The sequence below is a fragment of the Nothobranchius furzeri genome, chromosome 6 (assembly GCF_043380555.1).
Source record: "Nothobranchius furzeri strain GRZ-AD chromosome 6, NfurGRZ-RIMD1, whole genome shotgun sequence".
Taxonomy (NCBI): domain Eukaryota; kingdom Metazoa; phylum Chordata; class Actinopteri; order Cyprinodontiformes; family Nothobranchiidae; genus Nothobranchius; species Nothobranchius furzeri.
In genome coordinates this window covers 2,585,491-2,612,782 of record NC_091746.1, presented here as the reverse complement: position 1 = coordinate 2,612,782, position 27,292 = coordinate 2,585,491, and the positions used below count along the sequence as shown (strand labels likewise).

At 53.5% G+C, this 27,292-nt stretch overlaps 1 protein-coding gene across 1 annotated transcript; it reads left to right on the top strand.

Annotated features, from left to right (window-relative positions):
• Positions 1-1,102: 1,102 nt before the first annotated feature.
• On the top strand, positions 1,103-26,115 carry LOC139070453 (E3 SUMO-protein ligase ZBED1-like). The gene is made up of 4 exons (XM_070552711.1): positions 1,103-2,587; positions 2,877-3,278; positions 4,751-4,844; positions 26,009-26,115. Exons 1-4 carry the CDS (start codon positions 1,103-1,105, stop codon positions 26,113-26,115), a joined length of 2,088 nt encoding a protein of 695 aa, XP_070408812.1.
• The last annotated feature ends 1,177 nt before the right edge of the window (positions 26,116-27,292 follow it).

Sequence of the window (27,292 nt, the reverse complement as noted above, 5' to 3'; positions counted from 1 at the left end):
GGCTTCTGAATGTCCTAGAGAGATCAGGTTTGTTTTAATGTACTCCAATCAACAGCCCCTACAACCACAAAAAGGAATGGAGTCATTAGCACTTATGGTTTGTAAATGGCACCCAGGATTATGATGCACGAAGCACAATTTCACATCATTCTGGGTCCATTTGTGTGAAAACAAGGTCCAATCAGGCTGAAACATTACAAGAAGGTAGAATCTATTGAGTTGTAAGTGATCTGAACGTTTCATAATGATCGCACATTCCTATAGGGGGTCAAACCATGTCCCAAAGGTCACCAGGCCTGGTGTCACTTTAAAGAAGTAGTCTAGTTACACATTTGTGGGCTTATAACTTGGCTTCTGAATGTCCTAGAGAGATCAGGTTAGTTTTAGTGTACTCCAATCAACAGCCCCTACAACCACAAAAAGGAATGGAGTCATTAGCACTTATGGTTTTTAAATGGCACGCAGAATTCTGTTGCACGAAGCACAATTTCACATCATTCTGGGTCCATTTGTGTGAAAACAAGGTCCAATCAGGCTGAAACGTTACAGGAAGGTAGAATCTATTGAGTTGTAGGTGATCTGAACGTTTCTTGATGATAGCACTTTCCTAAGGGGGTCAAGCCATGTCCCAAAGGTCACCAGATCTGGTGTCAATTTAAAGAAGTAGTCCAGTTACACATTTGTGGGCTTATAACTTGGCTTCTGAATGTCCTAGAGAGATAAGGTTTGTTTTAGTGTACTCCAATCAACAGCTCCTACAACCACAAAAAGGAATGGAGTCATTAGCACTTATGGTTTTTAAATGGCACCCAGAATTATGTTGCACGAAGCACAATTTCACATCATTCTGGGTTCATTTGTGGGAAAACAAGGTCCAATCAGGCAGAAACGTTACAGGAAGGTAGAATCAATTGAGTTGTAAGTTATCTAGAGCCGTTTAAAATAATCATATAATCGATGCATTGCGATGCGGACATAAATGATTATGCATCGATGCAGAAGCGCCCTATAATCGATTATAACATAATGTTTGTTTTCCAACCGCAACATGAATCTTTTAGCCTAGCATCGGCTGATTTTGTCCCTTACTTCATACGTCATAATGGAGCGACGAATGCAGCTGCGCACTGGCGCCTTTGCGGTCATGGCGGAACTAAGCTCCGAGTTAGCGTTACAGATAAAAGACCCTCCAAAGACACTGAAAGCAGACATATGGAGCCGTTTTGGATTTTACCAACAATCAGGGAGACATGATTTGGACATGTCATATGCCGTGTGTAAAACCTGCCACAGCAAGATTAAATACGTCGGGAACACCACCAATTTAAGGAATCATGTTAGCCGTTTCCACCCTGAGTTGCTAACAATAACACCGGCTGTTGAACCGCCCAGCCCTGCGCAGCCAAAAATTAATGCGGCTCTCTCAATAATACCTCCCAACTCGGAAAAAGGGAAGAAAATAACCCAGGCTGTGGGGGCTTTCATTGCGAAGGATTTACGACCGTATTCTGTCGTGGAAAACCCTGGGTTCAAACACATGTTAAAGACACTGGAGCCACGATACAAGGTCCCTGCACGTAGCCACTTCGCAGAACAGGTAATTCCTGCACTGTATGATGAAACCAAAGCCAAGATATTAACCTCCATGAGCAAAGCTAATTTAGTAGCAATAACATGCGATTCCTGGACTTCAGTGGCAACAGAGTCCTATATTACAGTGACGGCACACTACATGAGCGAGGACTGGCAGATTATTTCCCTCGTGCTGCAGACGAGAGCTGTTTATGAGTCTCACACAGGTGCACATCTGGCAGAGCTACTTTCAGATGTTGTTTCAGAGTGGCAGCTGTCAGATAAAGATATTGTCCTGGTTACAGACAATGCTTCAAACATGATTCTTGCAGCTCAAATCAGAAAATTCAAACATGTCAGATGCTTTGCTCACACATTGAACCTGGCATCACAGCGTGGGCTTCGAGTTGCATCGCTTACCAGGCTTCTGGGAAGAATCAGACGTATATCCATATTCTTCCATCGTAGCACAACAGCAAGCCACTGTTTAAAGGTAAATCAGAAATGCTTGGGTCTGAAAAATCAAACACTACTCACAGATGTACCAACAAGGTGGAACAGTTCCTACGACATGGTCCAGAGGTTTTTGGAACAGCAACCTGCCATTTGTGCCACCTTGTTGTCACCGGAAGTTAGAAAAGGAGAGTCTGACATCTGCACACTCAACGAGACAGATGTATCTAATGCTGAAGACGCTGTCAGTGCATTAAAAGCAATGAAAGATGCAACCACACTAATATCTGAGGAAAGCAATCCAACCATCTCCTTGATTGCTCCACTCAAGGCACAACTTCTCCAAAACATGACCAGCAGCATCAGCGACTCACCCATGATTCCCGACATCAAGAATGCTGTCAGAACAGATCTCATGAACAGGTACAGCTCTGAGGCAGAGAAGAAAATGCTTTGTACAGCCTCGGCCCTGGATCCCCGCTTTAAGGGATTACCTTTCCTGACAGAGAAGGAGCGATCAGATGTCTACAGAGAAGTGACTGAGGAGGCAACATGTTTGGAGGTAAATTCATCACTTTCTTTTTGAATTAACATATACATTTCTGTATAATATTCTTAATAATTTGCCATGTTTGGTGCTGTAAGTAATTATTTACATTAGCATAAAATGAGTAAATCCACCGGAATGCTTTTATCATAATAAAAATAAATATTATGATAAGGTACATCAACATTTTCAAAAGTGTGATTAATCATTAAATATTTTAAAATATTGAAAGCCATACAATTTAGACAGACTAGTAAGTTCCCTATCAGATAAAATAATGATTTTTTATTTTTTCCCTAAACAGCAGGAGTGTATTCTGGCCATGCACCCAAAAGTTCCGGTGCAACCCGAAGTTCAGAAGGATGGAACCTCGGCAGACGATCCCTCGGCTGCTAAAAGAAAGCCTACATCATTACTTGTGAGCTTGCTGGGACAGTCTTTCAATGATGTTGAGGTTAGTGAAGAATCCAAGACCCCCTATGTCAGAGCTGAAGAGGAAATGGATAATTATTTGAAAACGTCATCATTGCCCCTGTCAGAGGACCCTTTAAACTGGTGGAGGGTACACAAGGTTACATTTCCTCTCCTGGCTCGACTGTCAAAACGATACCTTTGCATCCCTGGAACAAGTGTATCTGCAGAACGTGTTTTCTCCACTGCTGGAGACGTTATCACGGCCAAAAGATCTACTCTCAAACCACAGCATGTAGATCAACTGGTGTTTTTGCACAAAAACCTTCAACTTCCAAATGTTAACTAGTCATCATTATTACTTTTCAGTACATCTTCTTAAATTCAAACAAATGTTAAAATGTTTGCACTTTTTGTTGTCCCAAGGACTGTTATGTATTATTCGTGGGTTTTCCAAAATATGCCAGTATTGGTAGATTTTGCAAACATCTGAAGAACACGTTTCTTTCCCCCCACACAGCCTGAGAAGTGAATGTCAAATAAGGAGATATTTTTTTATGTTCTTAAGTCCTCTTAAATTTAAAGTTTTTCACTTTTGTATAAGGACTGTTATCACAGGAGAGAATACTTTCCAAATAATTATTTCTCATTTACGGTTGTTCAGAGTTGTTAAATATTTTGTTAGCATCTACAGAACATGTTTTTCCGACAGCCTGAGACATTATTGTTTAATGAGGAAAGAGATTTTTTTTTTGCTGTGCAATCCTCTTAAATGCAAACTAAAGCTTCAAATGTTTGGTACTTTTACACTGTCCCAAGGACTGTTATCAGAAAGCTGTTTACTGCATATTTATGCAAATAAAAGTTTTTGTTAAATAAAAAAGCAAATGTCTAACATATATTTATTGATGACATGAAATCCACATGAAATAATCGTGATGCATCGTGATGCATCGAGATATCGAATCGAATTGAATCGCTGACACAATAATCGTAATCGAATCGAATCGTGAGACTAGTGAAGATTCACACCTCTAAAGTGATCTGAACGTTTCATGATGATAGCACTTTCCTAAGGGGGTCAAACCATGTCCTAAAGGTCACCGGATCTGGTGTCAATTTAAAGAAGTAGTCCAGTTACACCTTTGTGGGCTTATAACTTGGCTTCTGAATATCCTAGAGAGGTCAGGTTTGTTTTAGAGTACTCAAATTCACAGCCCCCATTACCACAAAAAGGAATGGAGTCATTAGCACTTATGGTTTTTAAATGGCACCCAGAATTATGTTGCACGAAGCACAATTTCACATCATTCTGGGTTCATTTGTGTGAAAACAAGGTCCAATCAGGCTGAAACGTTACAAGAAGGTAGAATCTATTGAGTTGTAAGTGATCTGAACGTTTCATGATGATCGCACATTCCTATAGGGGGTCAAACCATGTCCCAAAGGTCACCGGGCCTGGTGTCACTTTAAAGAAGTAGTCAAGTTACACCTTTGTGGGATTCTAACTTGGCTTCTGAATGTCCTAGAGAGATCTATGGCGTTTAAAGCGTGCCACAATCCGTGCACGCGCATTGGGTCCACAGCGCGCGTGTGAACGGGACTCGCGAGCGAAAATATACATGGCAGCGCGCGTGTGAACGGGACTCGCGAGCGGAAATATACATGGCGAGAGGTCATTCGTGCACTGAGAGGGAGCAAACTGTGTCTGTGAGCGCACAAGGATGTGCACAAGTGACAAACCTGTGTGCGCGCGTTGTCAACGAGCACACGGCAGAGGAAAACGTGCGCGTGCGGCAGCCTATGTGCGCGCTCGGCAGCCTCTCTGCGCGCTCGGTTTCTGACTCCTGCTCGCTCGGCTGTAAGGGCTTTTGGCACTCTGGAGGCATGGCCTGTGGCAGATCTTCTCTGTCCTCTGATTGGTTAGTGTACCCCGCACTTTACCCTCTACCTATCTATATAAAAAAGTCTGCTATTCAGTAGTTCCTGGCATAGCTCAGCTGGGAGAGTGGGTGACTCTCGCCCCGGAGGATCCGGGTTCGAGTCCGGGCAAAGGAAAATGCAGTAGATGTCTTGGTAATTTTCCTTAATTTCAGGTATTTTACAGTTGTGACCGTTCAACTGTCATTAAACGTCCGAATGTTTGCTGGGCAGTGTTTTAAAAAGTGCTCATAAGCTAGATGGTTTTAACCATATAAAATTACATTTTTTGTGATACTGGAAAAATACAAACTGAAATAAAACTACTGATTGAAAACATTATGACTGTGGTTGTACAATATATGACTCACTAATACACTGCAAACTCCCTTAGAGTGGGGCTTCCAGAGAGAGAGAGAGAGAGAGAGAGAGAGAGAAAGAAAAGTTCTTGCCTCATTAATGAATTGTTTATTTTTTTCAGTATTTAATTGACAAATTATCCTTTCAAATAATTAATTGATGAGTTACATAATTGTCCATTTAGAATTGTTGAATGGACTGAGTCAAGTTTGGTGCACTTTATATATTTCAAAACATGTTTTTTTTATGATGCATATAAATAATTTAAATGTTAATTTAATGAAATATTTCTATTTTTTCATTACCTCACCCTTGTTTTGACAAAAACGGGACCTTGCTGGATAATATCATGGAGAAACTATTTGTTCACAGTACATGGCTCAGTGAGGATCTGTGTACCAATGGAGGAGATACTCAGAAATCTGTCTGCAGATTGTTACAACCCAGACTGGAAGTGGTGGGCTGTAATAAAAAAGGAGACCAAACAGAGGAGTGGGGGTTCAACCAAGGCCGTCAGTTTGTTTTCCGAATTGCTGGGGACAATAACCATACACTTGAGTGGGGTTTAAAAATTGCTGGGGACAATAAAGTAGGCTAGCACAGGGGTCGGCACCCCGCGGCTCTGGAGCCGCATGCGGCTCCTCCATCCATCTGATGCGGCTCTCTGTACTTTTAAAATAATGAATGGATATTTAAATAAAATGCTTTATATTTTACTGCATTAATTTTACATCTGTATGCCAATTCTAAATGTAAAGATTGTCTGCGTGAACCTGAACAGGTCCAACCCGGTCTTACTGTGAGACCGGGTTGACGCGTCACGCTTGTGCGTAATCATATGCGCTTCTGAGCTGCTTTCTGACCTTCCCCACCTACAAAGTTTAATTACAACAATCAAACGTGACAGAGCCCGGATTTGTATTCTGAACAGTCTAAACATGTTTTAAAAAGAATCGCGTGACAAAAGTGGCACCTGCTCAGTAAAACCACCAACAGGGTGAAAAATATCAAAATATTGTCGGCAGAGACGGGCTACAGCTTCTGGATCCACTTTATATAAATCGTTTTATTGATTATCTTCTTACGAAAGATAACTTTGACGTACACGAGCGATCAGGCGCGTTGCAACCTTTTCAAAAGTGTGGGTGATATTGTCTGTGCCTAAAATAAGTTCATGCTATTCATCTTGTTAGTTTAATTTCCATAATAGCGGAGCAGGTGCGAATTTTAGACGCGTCACGCATGTCTCCGTTTTAAACATGTTTAAACTGTTCAGAATCCAAATCCAGGCTCTGTCTCGTTAGATTGGTGTAACTAAAGTTTGTACTGAATGAAACTTTACATTAAACCATGTTGAAAAGAAAAGGATCCGATTAAATCGTTTCCCCCTCATTTACAGTCACGACGTACAGCGCAGTGCGCGTGGCTCTGGGGTTAATCAAGTTTAATTCTTTCTCTTTGCAACAATCTTCACAGGAAGGCAAAACAGTTAAATGACAGGTTACAGATATTTCCATTTGACTGTTTATTTTGACGGATATACTCAAGGATGTTCGTTGATTTCCTCCCACTGAAGCGGTCTGGAAACCCGGTCTCTCTGAGGGATGTCATTTGGAAAAATGTTATTTTTATGAAATTATGAAAGTTTGGCTGAACAGCGCTTGTTCCCGTCTCTAATATGGAGACGCATGACGCATCCAGTCGCCTCTTCAGCTCAGAAAGCACCTGTAGAGACATTTGATCACGCACAAAGTTTATGTGGAGCAGAAGCGGTCGGGCCACGGCAGGTGAAACGTTCCTAGCCTACATGAAGTGAAACTGTTTAATTGTAACATTAATATGTTACTGGACACGCAGGTCTGGTTGGTTAGACCAGTGTTTGAAGTGGAACACACACACACACACCAATTAAAATAATGCTGATAGCGTGGACTAGAAGCCAGGTGATGGTTTACGTGTTTAAATGATGATCAGGCTGCTGTAAAATGTAATCTCCATCCACATCCAGACACAATTATCCTCTATTCTTTCTCTATTTGCTCTGCTCTTGTCTGGGCTGATAGCTGACGGTGCGCGCGGCACGCCTAACTAGCGGCTGATGCACATTTTACGCATTTGGAGAGGTGGGCTGGATGCTTTGCGTTTACTGGAAGTTGGTCCACTTAACGTACTGGTGTAGACTACATATTAATGACAAATGAATGAAAATTAAATTGGGAGTTTTTACTTCATATTTTATAAATAAAAATGACGGGGGAACACATTTATGACGTCTTTTTAAACTAAATTTTCTAGCGCGACCTGCCTGCTTCACTTAAGGCACTGCTTATTACGGTCCATCCAGAATTACCGTGGCCCACCCAAAAATGAAAACCTGGCGCCGCGCCTATTATAAACCTCTGCAAATGGTTGTTCTTCACTTTATCAAACTCAGACTTTGTACAGCTAATATCAAGATGTAAAATTATTCAGTCGAGCTCTTCCGTCCCTCCCTCTCCTGCTCTCCTGGAAACCCGACATCGGCTGTCAGAAGCGGAGGTGAAGAAGGAGATGAGGCAAACAGAGTGAGTGTGACGTAAAGAAACCAGACTGGTGTGGAGGTGAGCAAAACAGCTGGAAAAGTGTGGGTGTTGAATCCCCCACGGGTGCGACGCCCATGGTACCGGCTGCTGTCACCTGTTGTGAGCAGCGCTCTGCTGTCTGAGGGTAGGCCCGCCCACAACGATGTGACTGCTGCGGTGTTTTCTTTACTATGGGAAATGGGTAATAAAGGCTCTTTGATGGGAACAGACCGAGTGTTGACATGTGGAAAGACGCTCCTCGGGGCGCGTCTTGCTTGGGCCTCTCCCCTGGAGGTTCTCAGTCAGACCCAGTGTTGACATGTGGCAAAATGCTCCTCGGGGCGCGTCTTGCTGGGGCTTCTCTCATGGAGGCACTCAGTCAGACCCAGTGTTGACATGTGGCAAGACGCTCCTCGGGGCACGTCTTGCTTGGGCCTCTCTCCTGGAGGCGCTCAGTCAGACCCAGAGGAGAAATGTGTCAAGACGCTCCTCGGGGCGCGTCTTGCTTGGGCTTCTCTCCTGGAAGCCCTCAGTCAGACCCATTGTTGACATGTGGCAAGACGCTCCTCGGGGCGCGTCTTATTTGGGCCTCTCTCCTGGAGACCCTCTGTCAGACCCAGTGTTGACATGTGTCAAGACGCTCCTCGGGGCGCGTCTTGCTTGGGCCTCTCTCCTGGAGGCGCTCAGTCAGACCGAGTGCTGACATGTGGCAAGAAGCTCCTCGGGGCGCGTCTTGCTTGGGCTTCTCTCCTGGAGGCCCTCAGTCAGACCCATTGTTGACATGTGGCAAGACGCTCCTCGGGGCGCGTCTTGCTTGGGCCTCTCTCCAGAAGGCCCTCAATCAGACCCAGTGTTGACACGTGGCAAGACGCTCCTCGGGGCGCTTCTTGCTTGGGCCTCTCTCCTGGAGGCGCTCAGTCAGACCGAGTGCTGACATGTGGCAAGACGCTCCTCGGGGCGCAAATTGCTTGGGCCTCTCTCCTGGATGCCCTCTGTCAGACCCAGTGTTGACATGTGGCAAGACTCTCCTCGGGGCGCGTCTTGCTTGGGCTTCTCTCATTTAGGCCCTCAGTCAGACCCAGTGTTGACATGTGTCAAGACGCTCCTCGGGGCGTGTCTTGCTTGGGCCTCTCTCCTGGAGGCGCTCAGTCAGACCCAGTGTTGACATGTGGCAAGACGCTCCTCGGGGCGCTTCTTGCTTGGGCTTCTCTCCTGGAGGCCCTCAGTCAGACCCATTGTTGACATGTGGCAAGACGCTCCTCGGGGCACGTCTTGCTTGGGCCTCTCTCCTGGAGGCGCTCAGTCAGACCGAGTAGTGACATTTGACAAGACGCTCCTCGGGGCGCGTCTTGCTTGGGCCTCTCTCCTGGAGGCGCTCAGTCGACCCAGTGTTGACATGTGGCAAGACGCTCCTCAGGGCGTGTCTTGCTTGGGCCTCTCTCCTGGAGGTTCTCAGTCAGACCCAGTGTTGACATGTGGCAAGATGCTCCTCGGGGCGCGTCTTGCTGGGGCTTCTCTCATGGAGGCACTCAGTCAGACCCAGTGTTGACATGTGGCAAGATGCTCCTCGGGGCACGTCTTGCTTGGGCCTCTCTCCTGGAGGCGCTCAGTCAGACCCAGAGGAGACATGTGTCAAGATGCTCCTCGGGGCGCGTCTTGCTTGGGCCTCTCTCCTGGAGGCGCTCAGTCAGACCGAGTGCTGACATGTGGCAAGACGCTCCTCCGGGCGCGTCTTGCTTGGGCCTCTCTCCTGGAGGCGCTCAGTCAGACCCAGTGTTCACATGTGGCAAGACGCTCCTCGGGGCGCGTCTTGCTTGGGCCTCTCCTGGAGGCGCTCAGTCAGACCCAGTGTTGACATGTGGCAAGACGCTCCTCGGAGCACGTCTTGCTTGGGCCTCTCTCCTGGAGGCACTCAGTCAGACCGAGTGCTGACATGTGGCAAGACGCTGCTCGGGGCGCGTCTTGCTTGGGCTTCTCTCCTGGAGGCCCTCAGTCAGACCCATTGTTGACATGTGGCAAGACGCTCCTCGGGGCGCGTCTTGCTTGGGCCTCTCTCCAGAAGGCCCTCAGTCAGACCCAGTGTTGACATGTGGCAAGACACTCCTCGGGGCGCGTCTTACTTGGGCTTCTCTCCTGGAGGCCCTCAGTCAGACCCATTGTTGACATGTGGCAAGACGCTCCTCGGGGCACGTCTTGCTTGGGCCTCTCTCCTGCAGGCGCTCAGTCAGACCGAGTAGTGACATGTGGCAAGACGCTCCTCGGGGCGCGTCTTGCTTGGACCTCTCTCCTGGAGGCGCTCAGTTAGGCCGAGTAGTGAGTAGTGACATGTGGCAAGACGCTCCTCGGGCCGCGTCTTGCTTGGGCCTCTCTCCTGGAGGCGCTCAGTCAGACCGAGTGCTGACATAAGGCAAGACGCTCCTCGGGGCGCGTCTTGCTGGGGCCTCTCTCCTGGAGGTGCTCAATCAGACCCAGTGGTGACACGTGGCAAGACGCTCCTCGGGGCACGTCTTGCTTGGGCCTCTCTCCTGGAGGAGCTCAGTCAGACCCAGTGGTGACACGTGGCGAGACGCTCCTCGGGGCGCATCTTGCTTGGGCCTCTCTCCTGGAGGCGCTAAGTCAGACCCAGTGTTGACACGTGGCAAGACGCTCCTCGGGGCGCGTCTTGCTTGGGCCTTTCTCCTGGAGGCGCTCAGTCAGACCCAGTGTTGACATGTGGCAAGACACTCCTCGGGGCGCGTCTTGCTTGGGCCTCTCTCATGGAGGCCCTCTGTCAGACCCAGTGCTGACATGTGTCAAGACGCTCCTTGGGGCGCGTCTTGCTTTGGCCTCTCTCCTGGATGCCCTCTGTCAGACCCAGTGTTGACATGTGGCAAGACTCTCCTCGGGGCGCGTCTTGCTTGGGCTTCTCTCATGGAGGCCCTCAGTCAGACCCAGTGTTGACATGTGTCAAGATGCTCCTCGGGGCGTGTCTTGCTTGGGCCTCTCTCCTGGAGGCCCTCAGTCAGACCCATTGTTGACATGTGGCAAGATGCTCCTCGGGGCGCGTCTTGCTTGGGCCTCTCTCCAGAAGGCCCTCCATTAGACCCAGTGTTGACACGTGGCAAGACGCTCCTCGGGGCGCTTCTTGCTTGGGCCTCTCTCCTGGAGGCGCTCAGTCAGACCCAGAGGAGACATGTGTCAAGACGCTCCTCGGGGCGCGTCTTGCTTGGGCCTCTCTCCTGGAGGCGCTCAGTCAGACCGAGTGCTGACATGTGGCAAGAAGCTCCTCGGGGCGCGTCTTGCTTGGGCTTCTCTCCTGGAGGCCCTCAGTCAGACCCATTGTTGACATGTGGCAAGATGCTCCTCGGGGCGCGTCTTGCTTGGGCCTCTCTCCAGAAGGCCCTCCATTAGACCCAGTGTTGACACGTGGCAAGACGCTCCTCGGGGCGCTTCTTGCTTGGGCCTCTCTCCTGGAGGCGCTCAGTCAGACCGAGTGCTGACATGTGGCAAGACGCTCCTCGGGGCGCGTATTGCTTGGGCCTCTCTCTTGGATGCCCTCTGTCAGACCCAGTGTTGACATGTGGCAAGACTCTCCTCGGGGCGCGTCTTGCTTGGGCTTCTCTCATGGAGGCCCTCAGTCAGACCCAGTGTTTACAAGTGTCAAGACGCTCCTCGGGGCGTGTCTTGCTTGGGCCTCTCTCCTGGAGGCGCTCAGTCAGACCCAGTGTTGACATGTGGCAAGACGCTCCTCGGGGCGCGTCTTGCTTGGGCTTCTCTACGGACCTGGCCCGCAGCGGAGCTCAGCAGCCTCCAGAAGCTGATGGCAGTGTGTGTTTAATCCCCTGCGGGGTGGAGAGGCAGAAACCTGGGTCGGACCTGGTCTGCAGCAGGGCTCAGCAGCCTCCAGAAGCTGATGGCAATGTGTCTTTAATCCTCTGCGGGGTGCAGGAGCAGGAACCTGGGTCGGACCTGGTCTATAGCGGAGCTCAGCAGCCTCCAGCAGCTGATGGCAGTGTGTGTTTGATCCCCTGCGGGGTGGGAGAGCTGAAACCTGGGTCGGACCTGGTCTGCAGCAGGGCCCATTACCACTCAGAAGCTGATGGCAGTGTGTGTTTAGGTCCCTGCGGGGTGGAGGAGCTGAAAGCTGGGTCGGACCTGGTCTTTAGCAGAGCTCAGCAGCCCCCAGAAGCTGATGGCAGTGTGTCTTTAATCCCCTGCGGGGTGCAGGAGCTGAAACTTGGGTCGGACCTGGTCTGCAGCAGAGCTCAGCAGCCAGCAGAAGGTGATGGCAGTGTGTGTTTAAGTCCCTGCGGGGTGCAGGAGCTGAAACCTGGGTCGGACCTGCTCTATAGTAGAGCTCAGCAGCCTCCAGAAGCTGATGGCAGTGTGTGTTTAGTTCCCTGCGGGGTGGAGGAGCTGAAACCTGGGTCGGACCTGGTCTGCAGCAGGGCTCAGCAGCCTCCAGTTGCAGATGGCAGTGTGTGTTTTGTTCCTTGCGGGGTGCAGGAGCAGAAACCTGGGTCGGACCTGGTCTGCAGAAGAGCTCAGCAGCCCCCAGAAGCTGATGGCAGTGTGTGTTTTAGTCCCTGCTGGGTGGCAGAGCTTAAATCCGGGTCGGACCTGGTCTGCAGCAGGGCTCAGCAGCATCCAGAAGCTGATGGCAGTGTGTCTTTAAGTCCCTGCGGGGTGGGAGAGCTGAAACCTGGGTCGGACCTGGTCTATAGCAGGGCCCATCACCGTCCAGCAGCTGATGGCTGCGTGTGTTTAAGTCCCTGCGGGGTGCAGGAGCTGAAACCTGGGTCGGACCTGCTCTATAGTAGAGCTCAGAAGCCTCCAGAAGCTGATGGCAGTGTGTGTTTAGTTCCCTGCGGGGTGGAGGAGCTGAAACCTGGGTCGGACCTGGTCTGCAGCAGGGCTCAGCAGCCTCCAGTTGCAGATGGCAGTGTGTGTTTTGTTCCCTGCGGGGTGCAGGAGCAGAAACCTGGGTCGGACCTGGTCTGCAGAAGAGCTCAGCAGCCTCCAGAAGCTGATGACAGTGTGTGTTTAAGTCCCTGCCTGGTGGGAGAGCCGGTACCTGGGTCGGACCTGGTCTACAGCAGAGCTCAGCAGCCCCCAGAAGCTGATGGCAGTGTGTGTTTAAGTCCCTGCTGGGTGGCAGAGCTTAAATCCGGGTCGGACCTGGTCTGCAGCAGGGCTCAGCAGCCTCCAGAAGCTGATGGCAGTGTGTTTTTAAGTCCCTGCGGGGTGCAGGAGCTGAAACCTGTGTCGGACCTGGTCTGCAGCATGTCTCAGCAGCATCCAGAAGCTGATGGCAGTGTGTCTTTAAGTCTCTGCGGGGTGGGAGAGCTGAAACCTGGTCGGACCTGGTCTATAGGAGGGCCCATCACCGTCCAGCAGCTGATGGCTGCGTGTGTTTAAGTCCCTGCGGGGTGCAGGAGCTGAAACCTGGGTCGGACCTGCTCTATAGTAGAGCTCAGCAGCCTCCAGAAGCTGATGGCAGTGTGTGTTTGATCCCCTGCGGGGTGGGAGAGCTGTAACCCGGGTCGGACTTGCTCTGCAGCAGGGCCCATCACCATCCAGAAGCTGATGGCAGTGTGTCTTTAATTACCTGCGGGGTGGAGGAGCAGAAACCTGGGTCGGACTTGGTGTGCAGCAGGGCTCAGCAGCCTCGAGAAGCTGATGGCAGTGTGTCTGTAATCCCCTGCGGGGTGGAGGAACAGAAACCTGGGTCGGACCTGGTCTGCAGCAGGGCTCAGCAGCCTCCAGAAGCTGATGGCAGTGTGTGTTTAAGTCCCAGCCTGGTGGGAGAGCTGAAACCTGGGTCGGACCTGGCCCGCAGCGGACCTCAGCACCCTCCAGAAGCTGATGGCAGTGTGTGTTTAATCCCCTGCGGGGTGGAGAGGCAGAAACCTGGGTCGGACCTGGTCTGCAGCAGGGCTCAGCAGCCTCCAGAAGCTGATGGCAGTGTGCGTTTAAGTCCCAGCCTGGTGGGAGAGCTGAAACCTGGGTCGGACCTGGTCTGCAGCAGGGCTCAGCAGCCTCCAGAAGCTGATGGCAATGTGTCTTTAATCCTCTGCGGGGTGCAGGAGCAGGAACCTGGGTCGGACCTGGTCTATAGCGGAGCTCATCAGCCTCCAGCAGCTGATGGCAGTGTGTGTTTGATCCCCTGCGGGGTGGGAGAGCTGAAACCTGGGTCGGACCTGGTCTGCAGCAGGGCCCATTACCACTCAGAAGCTGATGGCAGTGTGTGTTTAGGTCCCTGCGGGGTGGAGGAGCTGAAAGCTGGGTCGGACCTGGTCTTTAGCAGAGCTCAGCAGCCCCCAGAAGCTGATGGCAGTGTGTCTTTAATCCCCTGCGGGGTGCAGGAGCTGATACCTGGGTCGGACCTGGTCTGCAGCAGAGCTCAGCAGCAAGCAGAAGGTGATGGCAGTGTGTGTTTAAGTCCCTGCGGGGTGCAGGAGCTGAAACCTGGGTCGGACCTGCTCTATAGTAGAGCTCAGCAGCCTCCAGAAGCTGATGGCAGTGTGTGTTTAGTTCCCTGCGGGGTGGAGGAGCTGAAACCTGGGTCGGACCTGGTCTGCAGCAGGGCTCAGCAGCCTCCAGTTGCAGATGGCAGTGTGTGTTTTGTTCCCTGCGGGGTGCAGGAGCAGAAACCTGGGTCGGACCTGGTCTGCAGAAGAGCTCAGCAGCCTCCAGAAGCTGATGGCAGTGTGTGTTTAAGTCCCTGCGGGGTGCAGGAGCTGAAACCTGGGTCGGACCTGGTCTGCAGAAGAGCTCAGCAGCCTCCAGAAGCTGATGGCAGTGTGTGTTTAAGTCCCTGCGGGGTGCAGGAGCTGAAACCTGGGTCGGACCTGCTCTATAGTAGAGCTCAGCAGCCTCCAGAAGCTGATGGCAGTGTGTGTTTGATCCCCTGCGGGGTGGGAGAGCTGAAACTTGGGTCGGACCTGGTCTGCAGCAGGGCTCAGCAGCCTCCAGTTGCAGATGGCAGTGTGTGTTTTGTTCCCTGCGGGGTGCAGGAGCAGAAACCTGGGTCGGACCTGGTCTGCAGAAGAGCTCAGCAGCCTCCAGAAGCTGATGACAGTGTGTGTTTAAGTCCCTGCCTGGTGGGAGAGCCGGTACCTGGGTCGGACCTGGTCTACAGCAGAGCTCAGCAGCCCCCAGAAGCTGATGGCAGTGTGTGTTTAAGTCCCTGCTGGGTGGCAGAGCTTAAATCCGGGTCGGACCTGGTCTGCAGCAGGGCTCAGCAGCCTCCAGAAGCTGATGGCAGTGTGTTTTTAAGTCCCTGCGGGGTGCAGGAGCTGAAACCTGTGTCGGACCTGGTCTGCAGCATGTCTCAGCAGCATCCAGAAGCTGATGGCAGTGTGTCTTTAAGTCTCTGCGGGGTGGGAGAGCTGAAACCTGGTCGGACCTGGTCTATAGCAGGGCCCATCACCGTCCAGCAGCTGATGGCTGCGTGTGTTTAAGTCCCTGCGGGGTGCAGGAGCTGAAACCTGGGTCGGACCTGCTCTATAGTAGAGCTCAGCAGCCTCCAGAAGCTGATGGCAGTGTGTGTTTGATCCCCTGCGGGGTGGGAGAGCTGTAACCCGGGTCGGACTTGCTCTGCAGCAGGGCCCATCACCATCCAGAAGCTGATGGCAGTGTGTCTTTAATTACCTGCGGGGTGGAGGAGCAGAAACCTGGGTCGGACTTGGTGTGCAGCAGGGCTCAGCAGCCACGAGAAGCTGATGGCAGTGTGTCTGTAATCCCCTGCGGGGTGGAGGAACAGAAACCTGGGTCGGACCTTGTCTGCAGCAGGGCTCAGCAGCCTCCAGAAGCTGATGGCAGTGTGTGTTTAAGTCCCAGCCTGGTGGGAGAGCTGAAACCTGGGTCGGACCTGGCCCGCAGCGGACCTCAGCACCCTCCAGAAGCTGATGGCAGTGTGTGTTTAATCCCCTGCGGGGTGGAGAGGCAGAAACCTGGGTCGGACCTGGTCTGCAGCAGGGCTCAGCAGCCTCCAGAAGCTGATGGCAGTGTGCGTTTAAGTCCCAGCCTGGTGGGAGAGCTGAAACCTGGGTCGGACCTGGTCTGCAGCAGGGCTCAGCAGCCTCCAGAAGCTGATGGCAATGTGTCTTTAATCCTCTGCGGGGTGGAGGAGCTGAAACCTGGGTCGGACCTGGTCTGCAGCAGGGCCCATTACCACTCAGAAGCTGATGGCAGTGTGTGTTTAGGTCCCTGCGGGGTGGAGGAGCTGAAAGCTGGGTCGGACCTGGTCTTTAGCAGAGCTCAGCAGCCCCCAGAAGCTGATGGCAGTGTGTCTTTAATCCCCTGCGGGGTGCAGGAGCTGAAACCTGGGTCGGACCTGGTCTGCAGCAGAGCTCAGCAGCAAGCAGAAGGTGATGGCAGTGTGTGTTTAAGTCCCTGCGGGGTGCAGGAGCTGAAACCTGGGTCGGACCTGCTCTATAGTAGAGCTCAGCAGCCTCCAGAAGCTGATGGCAGTGTGTGTTTAGTTCCCTGCGGGGTGGAGGAGCTGAAACCTGGGTCGGACCTGGTCTGCAGCAGGGCTCAGCAGCCTCCAGTTGCAGATGGCAGTGTGTGTTTTGTTCCCTGCGGGGTGCAGGAGCAGAAACCTGGGTCGGACCTGGTCTGCAGAAGAGCTCAGCAGCCTCCAGAAGCTGATGGCAGTGTGTGTTTAAGTCCCTGCGGGGTGCAGGAGCTGAAACCTGGGTCGGACCTGCTCTATAGTAGAGCTCAGCAGCCTCCAGAAGCTGATGGCAGTGTGTGTTTGATCCCCTGCGGGGTGGGAGAGCTGAAACTTGGGTCGGACCTGGTCTGCAGTAGGGCCCATCACCCTCCAGCAGCTGATGGCTGCGTGTGTTTAAGTCCCTGCGGGGTGCAGGAGCTGAAACCTGGGTCGGACCTGCTCTATAGTAGAGCTCAGCAGCCTCCAGCAGCTGATTGCAGTGTGTGTTTAAGTCCCTGCCTGGTGGGAGAGCTGGAACCTGGGTCGGACCTGGTCTATGGCAGAGCTCAGCAGCCTCCTGAAGCTGATGGCAGTGTGTCTTCAATTCCCTGCGGGGTGCAGGAGCTGAAACCTGGGTCGGACCTGCTCTATAGTAGAGCTCAGCAGCCTCCAGCAGCTGATGGCAGTGTGTTTTTAATTCCCTGCAGGGTGCAGGAGGCATAACCTGGGTCGGACCTGGTCCGCAGCAGAGCCCATCACCCTCCAGAAGCTGATGGCGGTGTGTTTTTAATTCCCTGCGGGGTGCAGGAGCCATAACCTGGGTCGGACCTGGTCCGCAGCAGAGCCCATCACCCTCCAGAAGCTGATGGCGGTGTGTTTTTAATTCCCTGCGGGGTGCAGGAGCCATAACCTGGGTCGGACCTGGTCTGCAGCATGTCTCAGCAGCCTCCAGAAGCTGATGGCTGTGTGTGTTTAAGTCCCTGCGGGGTGGGAGAGCTGAAACCTGGGTCGGACCTGGTCTGCAGCAGGGCTCAGCAGCATCCGGTTGCAGATGGCAGTGTGTGTTTAGTTCCCTGCGGGGTGCAGGAGCAGAAACCTGGGTCGGACCTGGTCTGCAGCAGGGCTCAGCAGCATCCGGTTGCAGATGGCAGTGTGTGTTTAGTTCCCTGCGGGGTGCAGGAGCAGAAACCTGGGTCGGACCTGGCCCGCAGCGGAGCTCAGCAGCCTCCAGAAGCTGATGGCAGTGTGTGTTTAATCCCCTGCGGGGTGGGAGAGCTGAAACCTGGGTCGGACCTGGTCTAAAGCAGGGCCCATCACCACCCAGATGCTGATGGGCGTGTGTCTTTAATCCCCTGCGGGGTGGAGAGGCAGAAGCCTGGGTCGGACCTGGTCTGCAGCAGGGCTCGGCAGCCTCCAGAAGCTGATGGCAGTGTTTTTAGTTCCCTGCGGGGTGGAGGAGCAGAAACCTGGGTCGCACCTGGTCTATAGCAGAGCTCAGCAGCCTCCAGAAGCTGATGGCAGTGTGTGTTCAAGTCCCTGCGGGGTGGGAGAGCTGTAACCTGGATCGGACCTGGTCTATAGCAGAGCTCAGCAGTCTCCAGAAGCTGATGGCAGTGTGTGTTTAAGTCCCAGCCTGGTGGGAGAGCTGCAACCTGGGTCGGACCTGGTCTAAAGCAGGGCCCATCACCACCCAGATGCTGAAGGCAGTGTGTGTTTAAGTCCCTGCGGGGTGGAGGAGCAGAAACCTGCGTCGGACCTGGCCTGCAGCAGAGATCAGCAGCCTCCAGAAGCTGACGGCGGTGTGTTTTTAATTCCCTGCGGGGTGCAGGAGCTGAAACCTGGGTCGGACCTGGTCTGCAGCAGGGCTCAGCAGCCTCCAGTTGCAGATGGCAGTGTGTCTTTATTTCCCAGTGGGGTGCAGGAGCTGAAACCTGGGTCGGACCTGGTCTATAGCAGAGCTCAGCAGCCTCCAGAACCTGATGGCAGTGTGCGTTTAAGTCCCTGCCTGGTGGGAGAGCTGAAACCTGGGTCGGACCAGGTCTGCAGCAGGGCTCAGCAGCCTCCAGAAGCTGATGGCAATGTGTCTTTAATCCTCTGCGGGGTGCAGGAGTAGGAACCTGGGTCGGACCTGGTCTATAGCGGAGCTCAGCAGCCTCCAGCAGCTGATGGCAGTGTGTGTGTTTAAGACCCTGCCTGGTGGGAGAGCTGAAACCTGGGTCGGACCTGGTCTAAAGCAGGGCCCATCACCACCCAGATGCTGATGGCAGTGTGTCTTTAATCCTCTGTGGGGTGGAGGAGCAGAAACCTGCGTCGGACCTGGCCTGCAGCAGAGATCAGCAGCCTCCAGAAGCTGACGGCGGTGTGTTTTTAATTCCCTGCGGGGTGCAGGAGCTGAAACCTGGGTCGGACCTGGTCTGCAGCAGGGCTCAGCAGCCTCCAGTTGCAGATGGCAGTGTGTCTTTATTTCCCAGTGGGGTGCAGGAGCTGAAACCTGGGTCGGACCTGGTCTATAGCAGAGCTCAGCAGCCTCCAGAACCTGATGGCAGTGTGCGTTTAAGTCCCTGCCTGGTGGGAGAGCTGAAACCTGGGTCGGACCAGGTCTGCAGCAGGGCTCAGCAGCCTCCAGAAGCTGATGGCAATGTGTCTTTAATCCTCTGCGGGGTGCAGGAGTAGGAACCTGGGTCGGACCTGGTCTATAGCGGAGCTCAGCAGCCTCCAGCAGCTGATGGCAGTGTGTGTGTTTAAGACCCTGCCTGGTGGGAGAGCTGAAACCTGGGTCGGACCTGGTCTAAAGCAGGGCCCATCACCACCCAGATGCTGATGGCAGTGTGTCTTTAATCCTCTGTGGGGTGCAGGAGCAGAAACCTGGGTCGGACCTGGTCTGCAGCAGGGCTCAGCAGCCTCCAGAAGCTGATGGCAATGTGTCTTTAATCCTCTGCGGGGTGCAGGAGCAGGAACCTGGGTCGGACCTGGTCTATAGCGGAGCTCAGCAGCCTCCAGCAGCTGATGGCAGTGTGTGTGTTTAAGATTCTGCCTGGTGGGAGAGCTGAAACCTGGGTCGGACCTGGTCTAAAGCAGGGCCCATCACCACCCAGATGCTGATGGCAGTGTGTGTGTTTAAGACCCTGCGGGGTGGGAGAGCTGTAACCTGGATCGGACCTGGTCTATAGCACAGCTCAGCAGCCTCCAGAAGCTGATGGCAGTGTGTGTTTAAGTCCCAGCCTGGTGGGAGAGCTGAAACCTGGGTCGGACCTGGTCTGCAGCACAGCTCAGCAGCCCCAAGAAGCTGATGGCAGTGTGCGTGTTTAAGTCTCTGCCTGGTGGGGGAGCTGAAACCTGGGTCGGACCTGCTCTATAGTAGAGCTCAGCAGCCTCCAGAAGCTGATGGCAGTGTGTCTTTAAGTACCTGTGGGGTGGGATAGCTGAAACCTGGGTCGTACCTGGTCTATAGCAGAGCTCAGCAGCCTCCAGAAGCTGATGGCAGTGTGTGTTTAATTCCCTGCCTGGTGGGAGAGCTGTAACCCGGGTCGGACTTGCTCTGCAGCAGGGCCCATCACCATCCAGAAGCTGATGGCAGTGTGTCTGTAATCCCCTGCGGGGTGGAGGAGCAGAAACCTGGGTCGGGACCTGGTGGGATCTGGTGAAGTTGCTTGTCACTAGCTTGCGCACATTTGATATGGCACTTTGCGCGTGACTCACACAACCTGCAGTGGTGACCGTCGCGTCAGTGCAAAGTTTTTCCGATATATCGCTCGCAACATCGTTTGTCATTTGCTGTACACTGCGCACACTGGCCGCGAGGTCACGGAGAGGGTCTTCGTTACGAGTTGTGTAATATCCGCTGACTTGCCGATTCAATTCTGGTGGCGCTGACCCAAACGAGAACGCTTTTAAGGCGCATGTCGTGGTAACTCTGGTAGCACCGTTGTTGACGAGGACGATCATCTTTAGCAATAGTTCATCTCGAAGCGCAACGATGGTGAGGGCGACGGGTTGGCCGGTTCCGCCTTCAGGCCACTCGGTTGCCGCTAGATTGCCCAATGCCACACACGCAGACGAACCCTGTATACACTCAATGACCCGTGTGCGATCGTTGATTTCTGCTAGTACGTTTGCTAGTTCTACGTGCTTCCACGGATCGGGCGTGGGCACGCGCTTGTTTTAGAGGCGTTTTCGCGCAGCCTCTACCCTGCACGACCGCTCGTGGCCGCACTAGCTATATTTATCTTTATTTGTTTCACACACACACACACACACTCACACACACACACACACACACACACACACACACACACACACACACACACACACACACACACACACACACACGCACACACACACACACACACACACACACACACACACACACACACACACAGGCCCTTGCGTGCAAACCCCGGTCAGGCCTGCAGTGTACACATCAGAGACATGATGTTCTTTCACAGAACTGAGGTTGTTCATTACTAAATGACTTTTACAGGAATATTGTTATTATACTATTCAACAGGTTGATCATAATAATGTGTATTAAACCCACAACCTAGCACTGAGGACAGAGGGACTTTATTTAAATTAATACTTAATGGAAACGATACATAATGATACATAAGAGCCATGTCATACATTCAGCCTAGGAATAGTAGCATTGTACACTATTAAAATTATACACATCAATTGCTTGAATCCCATTGTTGCAAAGTAAAACTCTAATAAAACTCCAGTCTGACATCAACAGAGAACACTTAGTGTATGTACTACAAATACAGCATTAGGATTTCGAGTGGACCGTGCACCTTGTGAACCATCAGAGGCTTATGACGCAACATATCTTCCAGTTGCTATTAGACAAGTTATAATTCTCGACCATTTTTCGGAACTGATTTCTTGGGTCCGTGAGTAAATGCCAAATGAGATGATAGTCCTTAAGTAAGTTCCTGGCGATCCCATGTCGAGTGCGAAGTCACGGTCGGCGGCGTGTTGTCCTTACTGTGCCCCATACAATGTGACGGTCCGTGTCACGGACCGGTGTGTTACGACCCGACTAACGAAACGTACCAGGTGATAACATTGCATCTGCCCATTACAGCGGAGCGAGCGTTTCGCCACACTCCCAAACCAAGGTTAATAGTTGTAGCGCACGCCCTTTCGGACCTCGGTGCACGCGAAACACTGGCGTACACTCACAACATCACGCTCGAGACAGCTCAAGCGTTACTCGAAACAAAGGACTTGTTCAAATCCATAGAGAATATACGGTCTTTAGCGTATGCGTATATAAAGAAGGTCGATGACATTTACAGACCCGGCGGCGTGGGCACCACAGTAGAACAACAAGGTGCTCTCAAGCGCACACAGATACTGGCGGCATTATCACTCGTGATGTCTATCCTGACATGCCCGTTTCTGATTTCTATATATATTAAATTATGACAAGAGCTACGGTGGTTACGATTACACTCTGACCACGTGCCTTAGTTTCTGCTAGTGACCTATAAATACATTTGACCACTTGCTCTCACTGCCATTAAAGCGGCTGTACCCACACGTACAACACCCAAGAAAAAAATGATCTCGCTGTCTGTACTGGGTGTACTCTCAGTAGTCGCAGTTGCTCAGGCCATGGTGGTACGCTCACATAACGCCTCTGAGATACGTCCCATCCCACCACCTCCTAGACAGGGAACTAAACACACACTGCCATCTGCAACCGGATGCTGCTGAGCCCTGCTGCAGACCAGGTCCGACCCAGGTCTCGGCTCCTCCACCCCGCAGGGACTTAAAGACACACAGCCATCAGCTTCTGGGGGCTGCTGAGCCCTGCTGCAGACCAGGTCCGACCCAGGTTTCAGCTCTCCCACCCCGCAGGGACTTAAACACACACAGCCATCAGCTTCTGGAGGCTGCTGAGACATGCTGCAGACCAGGTCCGACCCAGGTTCCAGCTCCTGCACCCCGCAGGGAATTTAAGACACACTGCCATCAGCTTCTGGAGGCTGCTGAGCTCTGCCATAGACCAGGTCCGACCCAGATATCGGCTCTCCCACCAGGCAGGGACTTAAACACACACTGTCATCAGCTTCTGGAGGCTGCTGAGCTCTTCTGCAGACCAGGTCCGACCCAAGTTTCTGCTCCTGCACCCCGCAGGGAACTAAACACACACTGCCATCTGCAACTGGAGGCTGCTGAGCCCTGCTGCAGACCAGGTCCGACCCAGGTTTCTGCTCCTCCACCCCGCAGGGAACTAAACACACACTGCCATCAGCTTCTGGAGGCTGCTGAGCTCTACTATAGAGCAGGTCCGACCCAGGTTTCAGCTCCTCCACCCCGCAGGGAACTAAACACACACTGTCATCAGCTTCTGGAGGCTGCTGAGCTCTTCTGCAGACCAGGTCCGACCCAGGTTTCTGCTCCTCCACCCCGCAGGGAACTAAACACACACTGCCATCAGCTTCTGGAGGCTGCTGAGCTCTACTATAGAGCAGGTCCGACCCAGGTTTCAGCTCCTGCACCCCGCAGGGACTTAAACACACACTGCCATCACCTTCTGCTGGCTGCTGAGCTCTGCTGCAGACCAGGTCCGACCCAGGTTTCTGCTCCTCCACCCCGCAGGGAACTAAACACACACTGCCATCACCTTCTGCTGGTTGCTGAGCTCTGCTGCAGACCAGGTCCGACCCAGGTTTCAGCTCCTGCACCCCGCAGGGGATTAAAGACACACTGCCATCAGCTTCTGGGGGCTGCTGAGCTCTGCTAAAGACCAGGTCCGACCCAGCTTTCAGCTCCTCCACCCCGCAGGGACCTAAACACACACTGCCATCAGCTTCTGAGTGGTAATGGGCCCTGCTGCAGACCAGGTCCGACCCAGGTTTCAGCTCTCCCACCCCGCAGGGGATCAAACACACACTGCCATCAGCTGCTGGAGGCTGCTGAGCTCCGCTGCGGGCCAGGTCCGACCCAGGTTTCTGCTCCTCCACCCCGCAGGGACTTAGAGGCACGCTGCCATCAGCTTGTGGATGCTGCTGAGACATGCTGCAGACCAGGTCCGACCCAGGTCTAAGCTCCTCCACCCCGCAGGGACTTAAAGACACAATGCCATCAGCTTGTGGATGCTGCTGAGACATGCTGCAGACCAGGTCCGACCCAGGTTTCTGCTCCTGCACCCCGCAGGGAACTAAACACACACTGCCATCTGCTGCTGGAGGCTGCTGAGCTCTGCTATAGACCAGGTCCGACCCAGCTTTCAGCTCCTCCACCCCGCAGGGACCTAAACACACACTGCCATCAGCTTCTGAGTGGTAATGGGCCCTGCTGCAGACCAGGTCCGACCCAGGTTTCATCTCTCCCACCGCGCAGGGAATTAAAGACACACCGCCATCAGCTTCTAGAGGCTGCTGAGCTCTGCTATAGACCAGGTCTGACCCAGGTTTCAGCTCCTGCACCCCACTAGGAATTAAACACACACTGCCATCAGCTTCTGGAGGCTGCTGAGCCCTGCTGCAGACCAGGTCCTACCCAGGTTTCTGCTCCTCCACCCCGCAGGGGATTACAGACACACTGCCATCAGCTTCTGGATGGTGATGGGCCCTGCTGCAGAGCAAGTCCGACCCGGGTTACAGCTCTCCCACCAGGCAGGGAATTAAACACACACTGCCATCAGCTTCTGGAGGCTGCTGAGCTCTGCTATAGACCAGGTACGACCCAGGTTTCAGCTATCCCACCCCACAGGTACTTAAAGACACACTGCCATCAGCTTCTGGAGGCTGCTGAGCTCTACTATAGAGCAGGTCCGACCCAGGTTTCAGCTCCTGCACCCCGCAGAGGATTAAAGACACATTGCCATCAGCTTCTGGAGGCTGCTGAGCCCTGCTGCAGACCTGGTCCGACCCAGGTTTCAGCTCTCCCACCAGGCAGGGACTTAAACACACACTGCCATCAGGTTCTGGAGGCTGCTGAGCTCTGCTATAGACCAGGTCCGACCCAGGTTTCAGCTCCTGCACCCCACTGGGAAATAAAGACACACTGCCATCAGCTTCTGGAGGCTGCTGAGCTCTGCTATAGACCAGGTGCGACCCAGGTTTCTGCTCCTCCACCCCGCAGGGAACTAAACACACACTGCCATCAGCTTCTGGAGGCTGCAGAGCCCTGCTGCAGACCAGGTCCGACCTAGGTTTCTGCCTCTCCACCCCGCAGGGGATTAAAGACACACGCCCATCAGCATCTGGGTGGTGATGGGCCCTGCTTTAGACCAGGTCCGACCCAGGTTTCAGCTCTCCCACCCCGCAGGGGATTAAACACACACTGCCATCAGCTTCTGGATGCTGCTGAGACAAGCTGCAGACCAGGTCCGACCCAGGTTTCGGCTCATCCACCCCGCAGGGACTTAAACACACACAGCCATCAGCTTCTGGGGGCTGCTGAGCCCTGCTGCAGACCAGGTCCGACCCAGGTTTCAGCTCCTGCACCCCACTAGGAATTAAACACACACTGCCATCAGCAACTGGAGGCTGCTGAGCCCTGCTATAAGCCAGGTCCGACCCAGGTTATGCATCCTGCACCCCGCAGGGAATTAAAAACACACTGCCATCAGCTGCTGGAGGCTGCTGAGCTCTACTATAGAGCAGGTCCGACCCAGGTTCCAGCTCTCCCACCAGGCAGGGACTTAAACACACACTGCAATCAGCTGCTGGAGGCTGCTGAGCTCTACTATAGAGCAGGTCCGACCCAGGTTTCAGCTCCTGCACCCCGCAGGGACTTAAACACACGCAGCCATCAGCTGCTGGACGGTGATGGGCCCTGCTGCAGACCAGGTCCGACGCAGGTTTCAGCTCCTGCACCCCGCAGGGACTTAAACACACACTGCCATCAGCTTCTGGGGGCTGCTGAGCTCTGCTGTAGACCAGGTCCGACCCAGGTATCGGCTCTCCCACCAGGCAGGGACTTAAACACACACTGTCATCAGCTTCTGGAGGCTTCTGAGCTCTTCTGCAGACCAGGTCCGACCCAGGTTTCTGCTCCTGCACCCCGCAGGGAACTAAACACACACTGCCATCTGCAACTGGAGGCTGCTGAGCTCTGCTGCAGACCAGGTCCGACCCGGGATTCTGCTCCTGCACCCCGCAGGGAACTAAACACACACTGCCATCTGCAACTGGGCTGCTGAGCTCTGCTGTGGACAAGGTCCGACCCGGGTTATGGCTCTCCCACCCCGCAGGGACTTAAACACACACAGCAATCAGCTTCTGGATGGTGATGGGCCCTGCTGCACACCAAGTCCGACCCAGGTTTCTGCTCCTCCACCAGGCAGGGACTTAAAGACACACTGCCATCAGCTTCTGGAGGCTGCTGAGCTCTGCTATAGACCAGGTCCGACCCAGCTTTCAGCTCCTCCACCCCGCAGGGACCTAAACACACACTGCCATCAGCTTCTGAGTGGTAATGGGCCCTGCTGCAGACCAGGTCCGACCCAGGTTTCATCTCTCCCACCCCGCAGGGAATTAAAGACACACTGCCATCAGCTTCTGGAGGCTGCTGAGCTCTGCTATAGACCAGGTCCGATCCAGGTTACAGCTCTCCCACCAGGCAGGGAATTAAACACACACTGCCATCAGCTTCTGGAGGCTGCTGAGCTCTGCTATAGACCAGGTACGACCCAGGTTTCAGCTCCTGCACCCCGCAGGGAATTGAAGACACACTGCCATCAGCTTCTGGAGGCTGCTGAGCTCTGCCATAGACCAGGTGCGACCCAGGTTTCAGCTCCCCCACCAGGCAGAGACTTAAACATGCACACTGCCCTCAGCTTCTTGGTTCTGCTGAGCTGTGCTGCAGACCAGGTCCGACCCAGGTTTCAGCTCTCCCACCAGGCTGGGACTTAAACACACACTGCCATCAGCTTCTGGAGGCTGCTGAGCCCTGCAATAGACCAGGTCCGATCCAGGTTACAGCTCTCCCACCCCGCAGGGTCTTAAACACACACACTGCCATCAGCTGCTGGAGGCTGCTGAGCCCTGCTGCAGACCAGGTCCGACCCAGGTTTCTGCTCCTGCACCCCGCAGAGGATTAAAGACACACTCCCATCAGCTTCTGGAGGCTGCTGAGCCCTGCTGCAGACCTGGTCCGACCCAGGTTTCAGCTCTCCCACCAGGCAGGGACTTAAACACACACTGCCATCAGGTTCTGGAGGCTGCTGAGCTCTGCTATAGACCAGGTCCGACCCAGGTTTCAGCTCCTGCACCCCACTGGGAAATAAAGACACACTGCCATCAGCTGCTGGAGGCTGCTGAGCTCTGCTGCAGACCAGGTCCGACCCAGGTTTCAGCTCCTGCACCCCGCAGGGAATTAAAAACACACCGCCGTCAGCTTCTGGAGGCTGCTGATCTCTGCTGCAGGCCTGGTCCGACCCAGGTTTCTGCTCCTCCACCCCGCAGGGAACTAAACACACACTGCCTTCAGCTTCTGGAGGGGGATGGGCCCTGCTGCGGGCCAGGTCCGACGCAGGTTTCTGCTCCTCCACCCCGCAGGGACTTAAACACACACTGCCATCAGCTGCTGGAGGCTGCTGAGCTCTTCTATAGACCAGGCCCGACCCAGGTTCCTGCCTCTCCACCCCGCAGGGGATTAAAGACACACGGCCATCAGCATCTGGGTGGTGATGGGCCCTGCTTTAGACCAGGTCCGACCCAGGTTGCATCTCTGCCACCAGGCTGGGACTTAAACACACACTGCCATCAGCTGCTGGAGGCTGCTGAGCTCCGCTATAGACCAGGTCCGACCCAGGTTCCTGCCTCTCCACCCCGCAGGGGATTAAAGACACACGGCCATCAGCATCTGGGTGGTGATGGGCCCTGCTTTAGACCAGGTCCGACCCTGGTTGCAGCTCTCCCACCCCGCAGGGACTTGAACACACACTGCCATCAGCCTCTGGAGGCTGCTGAGCTCTGCTATAGACCAGGTGCGACCCAGGTTTCTGCTCCTCCACCCCGCAGGGACTTGAACACACACTGCCATCAGCCTCTGGAGGCTGCTGAGCTCTGCTATAGACCAGGTGCGACC

What these genes read in the sequence shown, in the direction of transcription:
- LOC139070453 (XM_070552711.1), top strand. Translation starts at nt 1,103, where the DNA reads ATGGAGCGACGAATGCAGCTGCGCACTGGCGCCTTTGCGGTCATGGCG. An exon ending in AGGAGGCAACATGTTTGGAG is followed by an intron (nt 2,588 to 2,876) that starts GTAAATTCATCA and finishes TTCCCTAAACAG; the next exon opens with CAGGAGTGTATTCTGGCCAT. An exon ending in TGACTCCTGCTCGCTCGGCT is followed by an intron (nt 4,845 to 26,008) that starts GTAAGGGCTTTT and finishes CTCCCCCACCAG; the next exon opens with GCAGAGACTTAAACATGCAC.